This window comes from Mesoplodon mirus (genome assembly GCF_964341445.2).
Source record: "Mesoplodon mirus genome assembly, chromosome: 18".
NCBI lineage: Eukaryota > Metazoa > Chordata > Mammalia > Artiodactyla > Ziphiidae > Mesoplodon > Mesoplodon mirus.
In genome coordinates, this window is record NC_138994.1 from 31454528 (window position 1) to 31465139 (window position 10612).

General features: G+C 46.4%; 1 protein-coding gene across 1 annotated transcript in view; it reads right to left on the reverse strand.

Moving 5' to 3' along the window:
* Positions 1-7633, reverse strand: part of LOC309793388 (RAD52 motif-containing protein 1-like) — a gene marked incomplete at its 5' end in the record, with an annotated part of 28142 nt that extends 20509 nt beyond the window's left edge. Inside the window, one exon of the mRNA XM_082603860.1 lies at positions 7628-7633. Coding sequence (XP_082459986.1) covers positions 7628-7633 — 6 coding nt within the window. The remainder of the gene's footprint in view (positions 1-7627) is intronic.
* Between the last annotated feature and the right edge of the window lie 2979 nt (positions 7634-10612).

Sequence of the window (10612 nt, forward strand, 5' to 3'; positions counted from 1 at the left end):
GTGACCTGAGGCAATCTGCTTAAAAATCTGCTTTGATTTCCAAATCTGCAAAATGGGAATAATAACAGGGCTACACTTCAAGGCATTACTGCAAGAATTAAATAGGGTAAAATATGAAAGCACTTAGAACAGTGTCTGGCCCACACTAATCACTATGAAGGTAGTAGCTTCCTATTATACTCCAGACCTAGAACATGAGTTCCAGGAGAGCTGAGATTTTGTCTGTTTTGTTCCCTGTTGAAGCCTCAGGTACCTCACATCATTCTTTGTTGAATAATAAAAATGTATTGAATGCCAGCAACACAGAAGCCCAAAGGAATAGCACTACCTTTCTGTTATTACCAACAACTAAAATCTGCATAACACTTCAGGCTCACAGTTCACAGAGGGTTTTCTACACCTTATCTCAGGTGATTCTGTGACGCTGCCATTATTACCTCCGTCTCACAGACAAACGAAGGCTCAGAAGACGTAAGTGACTTGCCCAGGAATCCTGGCAATTAATGCTACTTCTGTTCACTCTAGACCCCCACCCAGAAAGCTCAGAACATACCCTACTGAACTGTTCAATTCTCCTTAACTACAGATACGCAGAGTTCAAGTTCACCAAAACACTTTATCCGATTTGCTTCAATAGAATTGATGGAGAGGGAGGAAACAGAGGAAACAACATCACTAACTATTAAAGTTGAACAATGGGTACAGTGGGATTGATTATACCCTTTCCACTTCTATACATCTGAAATTTTCCATAATAAAAAAATGTAATTAAAAAATAAACTCTTCACTCCCAACATAAGCTCTGCCACTTCCAACTTCCTATTGAGCACACCTGGGTGCGAGGAAAACACCACAGCAGAGAAGTTTCTCAGTCTGAGGCACTGAAGAGAGTGCTGCACTGGGAATCAGGAAGCTTCAGTCTTCACTCTGCTTTATCTAACTGTGAGACCTCACTGGTCCCTCTAGCTCCTCTGGGCCCTGAACTTCCTCATCTGTTCCTTCCAGGGTTAAGATTCTGATTTCACCTTTCTACTAGTTCCTTAAACTCAACACACAAAACCAAAATCATCTTTTCTCTATTCTAAACCCCTAAGACCTGCTCTTCCTCCTGACCTCTGTATTCCTGCTGTCCCATTCTGCCAGCCATCCAACCACAAATACCTCAGCATCATCTCTGACTTAAGACACAGAACTGACTGTTCCTTCCCCTCCTACCTAATCAGTCACCACATCTCTCTGTTCAACCTCCAAAGTACCTCTTGACTCCACCACCTCCTTTCATTCCCAAGCACACTAACTCAGGCACTCATCATCCCTCACCTGGAGTAGTGCCATGAACTCGACTGAAAACCCTGTCTCTAGTTTCTCCTCACTCACAATCCATCATATGCATTCTCCAAAACCCAGTCATGACCTCTCAACAGCCTCACTGTCCACTATGTTCTTTCATGTAACCCAGGGTCCGGGTAATTTGGATACTCAGTTTCCGGACATCCACCTCATTTCCAACACCACCCCTCAGCCTTTGCTCGAGCTACCCTTCCCTCCAGAATGCCCTCTTCTTGCCCTGGGGCAAGTGGTGCAATTTAATGGTGCAATTTAAATGCCACCTCCTCAGTTGAAGTGTTCCCTTACATCCGCAAGGGGGCAGTATCACTCCCTCCACTGAACCCCTAAGCACCTTGTCTGAACCCCTCTTACAGCACCCTTCAAATTCCTATTAGTCCTTTCTTGTTTTGGTGCCCCTACTCTCTCTACTAGATGATTCGCTCCTTGTCAGAGGAAATGATGCTTTATTCGTCTTTGTATCCTTCAGAACAGAGCTTCTCAAAGACTGTGCCGTGGCACTGTGGTATGCCCTGAATGAGCTAAAGAGGTTCTAGTCAGTCATCCCCTCAGCCCTCCACAAAGAGACTTCAGCAGCCAAAGTCCCACAAGTCAAGCCTCAAGCAGCCTCAAGCAGCCTCCTCCTTCAGCCAAGTATACGCCACGATGACTTGAGAAGCACTAAGAGGATGCAACACGTGGTACACAATGGATGCGCACTAAACATGTGCTGAGCTGAACCTTGGAATAACTCACCCGTTCCCCTTCAACCACTATGTTCTCAAGAAAACTTACCATCCAGACTAGACTCTCTCTGAACATTCTCCCCGAACAGGTTCTGATCATCTTTTTAATAATCACCTGTTTATTAGCTGGTTATACTTGCCTTACCATCCAAAGCCCACATCGATAGTTTACTGATTAAAATAGCAAAGGATATGAACAAACAATTCACCATGAAGAGACTCAAAGAGAAAAATTCAACATTATAGAACAAAGAAGTACAAAGGCCAATTTACACTATTAAATAAGCAAAAACTTTTAAGGAAAAAATGTATTTATATCCAGTTATGGCGAAACAGGTACATCTGTATATCTCTTAGTAGTACAAACTGGTATAACATTCTTGAAAAACAGGATGGCGATATATATATCAAAAACCATAAAAACATTCATACCATTTAACACAATAATGCATTCAAAAATTTATCCTAGAGATATAATGAGCCCGAAGAAAAGTACAATAATATCTACAATAATGTACATTAAAGTATTAACTGAAAACGAGCCAGCAACATAAATAACTAACATAAAAAGAGTTAAGTAAATTATTGACGGCATGACTTGATGAAATATTTTGCAGCCTCTCAAAGTGTAATCATGTCAATTAAAATTGTGACAACTATAACATGGAAATGTTTCATAATCTAATAAGTAGGAAAAATTCAAATTATATACATTATAATTAAAAAGGAGTACAATAATCTATGTGTGTGTGTATGTATATATAGATAGATATAGAGAGATATATATCTCTCTCTATATATTTTTAACAGAATGCCAAAAATAAAATCAACTGTTTTAGGGGTAGTAACCCAAATATTTAACAATTTACTTAATAACAATTCTTAAATTATTTTATAATTTAAGAGAGAAAGTTCTACCATACTGAGCAAACTTAGGGGTCCCAGGATGCAAACTCGATATAGTCTCAGGAAGAGGTCCACACCTCTCTTTTATTGCTCACTTTGTCCTTAACTGAGAACGCTCATGTACTTCTGATCACAATGACCTATGACAACCCAGACCCCAGCTTTCCAAGGACCAAGAAACCAGCTCAGCTAGCCTTCTGATCATCCCCATGAACCTGTGGGGGATGAATCGTGCAAACTACCCTAACTCAAGAAACAAAGAACCCCTACAACAATGTTTTACTTTAGCAATCAATAAGTAGCCAAGCCTAAGTTTAATTATAAACCCTAAAAGTATATAGCATTGTCTCATTAAAGTCTCTGGGACTAGCATTAAAAATACATCAAAAAATAATTTTAGCACTGATGCCCCACAAGGACAATATTAGAACAGTCTTCTAATTGTTTTTCTGTAGTATTACCATTTTCTTAGTTTAATACTGAATGGCCAAGATACTATAATGGACCAAGAAGATTAATTACTGTGAAATAATAAATACTCAAGACTAAAATGTCATTCTTAGGGCATTTCAGCAATAAACAAATAATTTGAAGGACTAATACAACCATTAGGGAAAAAGTTTAACCTTCTGTTTCCATTGGTATGTTCCTGGTATCCAGATCCTCAGAAATGCAGATATATAGTCATTCATGACAATACACACATAGTAGATAACAGGAAAAACAGACAATGTAACACTTAACCTGTTCATCAGAGCACTGGGCGGTCAACACTCAAGAATGTTGACACAAAAACTGAAGGACCTCTGAAGAGCCAATCATATGCAGATAGGTTGAATCCCTGTGCAGTTACTCATGCAAAACAGAAGTGGAAGATTAACCTACCCTCACTTCTCTTCAAACAAACTGACAAAGCATCAGGCAGTCTGTTTGGAGTAGGTTCACCATCATCCAGTCGGCCCCAGAAGTAGCCAATTCAGTCAGGTCACCGCTGCTGCACCAGGGCCCTACTTCCTCCACCTTGTCCCAGCTCATCTTGCTGACCAGACACCCTCCTCTAGATTAAGTCCCTTTGGTCTTTTCCTCAGGCATTACCAAGTCCTTGCTTTGTAAATAAGGCTCTCCCAGACCTTACTCACCTGCAGTTCACTGCACTGGGTATCACCCAAAGAGCCCATCAGAGCTCTTTATAATTTCTGAAAGAGAGAGAAGGAACCTTTGAATACATACTAGAAAACACCACTGCTGATGTATCAGTTCTGAAGCATTTGTATCCAGTGGTCACAGCATATGGTCCTTTGGTCCACAGTACTTCAGTAAAATGTAGCATAACCAGCCAGGACCAAGAGTCCTGAGATAAAAGTTTGGTTTAATGTTACTACTAATCAGCTGTATGACCTTGGGAAAGTCACTTGACTTCTCCAGGCCTCAATTTCCTCATCTGGAAAATAAGACAGACTAGATAGAAGCAGCAGAGCATACTGCAGTGGAAAGAGAACGCCCTTTCCAAGGCACAGCGCCAGCACCACCACTTACTGGTCTTGCGACGTTATGTTCGTTAATTCACATTTAACCTAAATCTCCTCTGCAAAGCAGAAATAACAGCTATCTTGGAGTTGTTCTGAAAACTAAAGGAAACATAATGAGTTATAAAAAGCCTAGAGTAAGTATACTGTGCATCTCATCATAAAATTCCACAGATGATAATTACCAACATTACTCCCAGCCCTAAGGTTACGTGAATTCAATTTCCAAACATTTATTTCCTTACAAGATCAACAAATCAAAACTTTACCAACCTGACAATGCAATTAACTGTTTGAGTGTTTCACTAACAATTCAATTACAGTTATCTTAAACTAATGGAAGTTTAAGATGATCAATATTAATTAACATCACAGGAAATAAGGGTGGAATACCTGCCTAACATCTAAACGGGTTCCGTGGCCATGCCTTCCATGACTTCTCCCTCTGCTTTCACTACTGCCCGCGCACCGAGTCAAGAGAGGTCTTCCAAACACCAAGTAACACCAACTGCTTTCTACGGTCAGATTAGGGGGACATGGCTAACGATGGAGGAAGGAGAGCAGAGGCTTTTTATCTTTTTTCCTATATACACTTAGCACTGCTTGGATTTGTTGACCATAGCATGCATCAGTTTTACATAAAAATAAATAAGTTTTTAAACTATATTAGTTACACATATTGCCTACTGAAAGGAAGCTCGCCTCACAGGATTATTTTCACCACTAGGAGAATATCGACAGAAGAAAGCAAAAAGGCAAATTCAGATGTTCCGAGAACACCTAAAATATGGCACAGAAATAACAAAAATCACAAACATTCACACGTCGCAATGGTTTACTCAAAAAAATGTGCCTGCATTCTTTGAAGAACCTAATGATGAATCAGGGTTTCTGGGGGTCAAAACAAGTTGAACACACAAATTCTGGCTTTAGGGGCTTCTCTGGTGGCGCAGTGGTTGAGAGTCCGCCTGCTGATGCAGGGGACACGGGTTCGTACCCCGGTCCGGGAAGATCCCACATGCCGCGGAGCGGCTGGGCCCGTGAGCCATGGCCGCTGAGCCTGCGCGTCCGGAGCCTGTGCTCCACAACGGGAGAGGCCACAGCAGTGAGAGGCCTGCCTACCGCAAAAAAAACAAAACAAAAAAAACAAATTCTGGCTTTACCAGACAACTTCCTGCCCTTGGAGAAACTGACCCAGTACAATTTACACCAGTAAACAAGTTGGTATGACTCTTTAGTAGTATGCTGAAAAACGTTCAATTTGCTTTAGACAATTGGTAGCTTTTAAAATAAAGATAGATACATATATAAATATATATGTACACACATATATATACATATAAATTAAAAATCTTCATGTTATATCTACTATTTATTTTTGAAAGAGGAATATTAACCTTATTAAATTCAGGATAGCTCAAAAGTATAATCTCAGCCACCGGTGAAGTGACAGACCACTAAGTTTTATGTGGCTCCTAGCCAGTGCTACCGAAGTCATCCTGACTACACCCAGCAATTTAAATGAACTACAAGCTGCTGCGGCCACACTCTCCACACATATCATACTTCTCTCCTAGAAAACAATTCAAACTATTATTTAGAAATCAAATTATATTTGCATGTATACTTATCTAAGTTTATGGAAATAAACAGCCATAACACTTTGTTTATAATTTTTAAGTAGCTCCTCCCCATCTCTTGTTTATCGACAAGTTGATAAACTTGGCCCCAAGTCTACTAGGCATTTCAAACTGTTAAGCATTTAAAACAACAGGCAAAGGACCTTACTTCTTGTGCTGGGCCTGTATTTAGAATCTTAAATAGAGTCTGACAGATAATTATAGACTAATTTGCATTTAATATCAATACCATGCCTACTTCTTAAACAGAGGACAAAAGTGCATGTGTAAGATCTGGTCTACTTAGTTGTAGGTCCCTCTGCAATATTCTTAGCCTTTCATGAATATGCTCTATAGTTTTAAACTACACAAGGTCCTTTGCAAGTAGAAATGATTTCCCCTGTTATTTTGGCATCACTCCCTGCTCCAGTAAAACACTGGACTGTCCATAAATGTATACAGACTTTAAAACAATGTAGATTGAATACTTATGGTATTAGAAATGAAACTTCTTGCTAACAACTGCAAAAATCAAGCACACCAGCTGATAGAGAGGCACTTACTGACTCCCCAAAACTCCCGCCTTACCTAAAAATAGTGTCCCAGCTTCCCAGCCAAAAGGGCAGACTAAAAAAGCGATGTGTTCAAAGACACAGACCCTCGCTTCACCACAAACTTCAGTACTATGGCATTTCCCATTTTAGAATGCTTCGTGTGACAACCTGTTCGGTGGCCAACCACCAACTTCACTTTGAAGTGAATACTAACACTTCACATGGTAATATGTATTCAAAGTAATATGTATTAAAAAAGGTCCAGAGGCCCGCAGACCGGTCCCCTCCTCCCCCGTACTGGTTGCCTTTAAAACCGCCCCCCCCCCACGCCATGTTTAAAAACGTGGCTTTGGGGCCTCCCTGGTGGCGCAGTGGTTGAGAGTCCGCCTGCCGATGCAGGGGATACGGGTTCGTGCCCCGGTCTGGGAGGATCCCATGTGCCGCGGAGCGGCTGGGCCCGTGAGCCATGGCCGCTGGGCCTGTGCGTCCGGAGCCTGTGCTCCGCAACGGGAGAGGCCACAGCAGTGAGAGGCCCGCGTACAGCAAAAAAAAAAACAAAAACAAAAACGTGGCTTTGGGTCTTTCCCGTCGCTCCTGCCCCGGCCTCCCTTCCCCCCACCCTTCGCCTCCACGCCGGTTCCCTCTACCCCGCCGCCCTCCTGTCCTGGAAGACACCCCGCGTCTGCATTTAATCAGCCCGAGGTTTCCCTGCTGCTGGCAGCAAAGAGCCGCTCATTGGTTTATTTATGCGTCTGTTATTGCTCTAGATCTTCGGTGCCCGGAGGCGGGCTTCTGCTTCCCGCCCCCGGGCAGACGGGGGTCGCCCTCGGGGCCCCGGAGCCCGGCAGCCCTGCAGGCCAAGCGGCGCTCTGACTGCAGCATCCGCGTATGGAAAGATACCTCTGTCCTGCCAAACCGTTCCGGGGCGGACACTGTGTCCCCGAGCCTACCGGCATCGCAGCGCGTAAGGGAGGGGGAGGGGGAGTAGTAAGCGAAAAGCAACTTTTACCTCTGTTGACTCTCCCTTCCGCTGTCTCCTCCCCTCGGCCGGTAATGCGATCTGCGACCCTCTAGATGGGGACCCCACCCCTCCCCTAGAAATGTGGTTTTGGGCTCTGCCGAATCCACCCTTTTACAGTCCCGGCTGCTTGCGAACTGGGACTTCCCGAGGCAGGTAACTCGGGGGCGCAGATGGCGAGCTCTGGCCGGGGAGCAGAGGCGCGCCAGGGCTCGAGGGAGGGGCCGGGGCCGGAAGGAGGGTGCGCCCGCCGCAGTCCACCTGCCGGGTCCCAGCCGGGCGGCGAGCGCCGGCGGCCGGGCGAGCGGAGGACTGCGGGCAGCACTCCGGCCCAAGGCTGGTTGGGGGACGCTCAGGTCGCCTGGCTGCGACGGGGCGCGCTGGAAGTAGGGGCGCCGAGATGCCAGCCGGAGAACCAGGCGAGCGTCCCCGCAGCCCACGCCCGCCGCCTGGGCCTCTGCTCCTGCCCGAGGGCTCGCTGCAGGGGAGCTGAGCGCTCTCGCGATACTCGCCGCCCGCTTTCGGTTGCGCGGGCGAGTAGAGCTTCGGCCCGCGCCCTCGCGCGGTGGTCCCCTTGCCCCGGGGCCCGTTGGTCAGTCCGCCGCACTCTCACCTCCCATTGCCACTGGTCTCTGCTTTGCAGACTTTGGGGGCCTACTCTGGTTGCTTTTTTGTTTTCCCCTAGCAAATTTTGACCAAGAGGTGTCCAAGGGAAAATTCCTCCAGGACACCAAGACTTGCGAAATTGTATTCGGTATAAAATGCTGTTGAAAGGCTCTGAAATTAGAAGAATGCACAGGCATTAAAGCCCTCCTTCGGTGCACGGGGAGGGCCTGGGGCCTTCGGGTCCACCCAAAGGTTTTACGCTCCACCAGCCCCTAGGAGAAGCCTCTCTCGAGGAACCTGGACGGTTGCTGACAAAAGCCCTGCCCCCGGGGAGCTAAAAACTCCACCAGGCAATTGTCCCGGCCAAGTGAGAAGAGTGGGGTGTAGACTCCTTAAGGGATTGGCCCGGGGTCAGCGGTGAGGGAGGGAGCGAGGTGGTGAGTCACTGCAGGCCGGCTGAGAACGCGGCGTGTCGGGAGGGCCCTCGCCTTTGTCACCGCTTCTCTGAGCTCCGAGTGAGTTGGGAAACTGGAGCCCGGAGCCAATTTCTTGGACAATCCAGGCCCCGCCGCCACGCGGGGCCGTGGGCTGGGGGCAGGGAGGCAGCGCTGCTCGCGACCCTCTGCCACTGCCCGCTGGAAAATGAGCCGCCCCGCCCGTCTGGAGAAGGCTCCAAAGTCTCCCCTTTACGCGGTAGCCAGTTACTGTTTCCAGTCCCCCTTCTGCACCTAGTCAGCCTCTCCTATGCACTGACTTACTGGTTGCTTTGTGTTTACCCGGCACCTTAATATGTGTGGTCTGAGTTTCCTGTAATTCAGCATTCAGTAAGCTGAGGGCAAGGACTGTACCTCGCTCATGTTTCTTTAGGAGGTGCTTTTCTTGGCCTTGCATAGGCCTGGACCCAGAGAAGAGCTTGATATATGTATGACTGCCTGACCCACCCGTTCGTTCAAGACAACGTGCATCCTGGCCCATCCTAGTGCAAGATGCCACCTGTGGCCTCAGCTCGAAAACCCTCCTAACTCCTTTCGCTGCCTCCACTCTGGCCCCTACTGTCTGCTCTCCATCTGACCAACCCAGTGAGGTCTGTGAAATGTTGTCACGTGAGTCCTCTGCTTAAACCCACGGGAGGTGTCCTCGTCACACTTAGAATAAAACCGAATTCCTAACCATAGCCTCCAAGGTCCCATGTGAGGGGGCTCCTCACCATGATCAGCACACTGGCCTTCAACATTCCCCTGCAGCACTGCAAGCCTCCCTCCAGCCAGATCCTTGACCCCCAGATCTGATGGCCATCATCCTTTTAGCGCTCAGGTCTCAGCTCGGATGTCCCCTCCTGGAAGAGAATTTTCATGATCCCCTGCACCAAAGCAGGGCATTCTCTATTCTTTTACCCTGGATTAGGAATGTTCTTGTTTGTCTATTTGTTGATTGTTTATTATCTGCCCCAGCCCCCTTATGGAGTATAAGCTCCAGAAGGGCACAGGCCTTGTCTAGCTTGTTCACTCAGGGCCTGGCACATATATAGGCATTCAGCAAAGATTTGTTGAATGAATGACCAAACCTTTATGAGAGCGAGGGGTGGTGGTGAAAGAGTGCAGAAGCATGGAATGAGCAGCTGACGGCCCTGCCCATCATCAGACCACTGGGATTGTACACAGCTAGAGGCAGGCAGGTAGGAGTGGAGTTGGGGGGAAACAGACCCCTTGGTCACCATTAATGGTGCTCCATTCTGATTCTGATCTGATGAACCACAGCCCCAAATAATTCCCCACTCACGCCCGCTTCCTTCCCTCACTTTTTTTCTCCCCATCCCCAGCAATGGCCACATCTTATTCTGTCCAGACCTAAGGCTCAGTCCTTGGGTCTCTCTTTTTCAACTACACTGCCTGCCCTTCTCTTTCGGTCTCAAGGCTTTGAGTAGCGTCTTTACCCTGAGAAAGGACTCTAAACCTGTAGCTCAAGCCCAGGGCTTTCTCCTGAGCTTCAGACCCTAGTCCAGCAGCTTCTTGGCGTCTCCACATGAAACTCTCATGGACGTCGCAAGCTCAACATGTCTAGAGGTGAGTTCTTGAGTTCCCCCCACAAACGTGCTCCACCATGGTCTTCCCTAGCTCCATCTCTTAATTGCTCAGGCCACAGTCACTCCTGTCTTTCTCTCAAACTCCATCTTCAATCCATCTACAAATCCTGCTTTGCCTTCAAATTGTATCTAGCAATCTACATCTCTCATCACCTCCATTGTTGCCACTCTGGTCCCATGCACTTTTATCTCCTTCCCTTTGCCCCCATTCAGTGTATTCCCAACGTA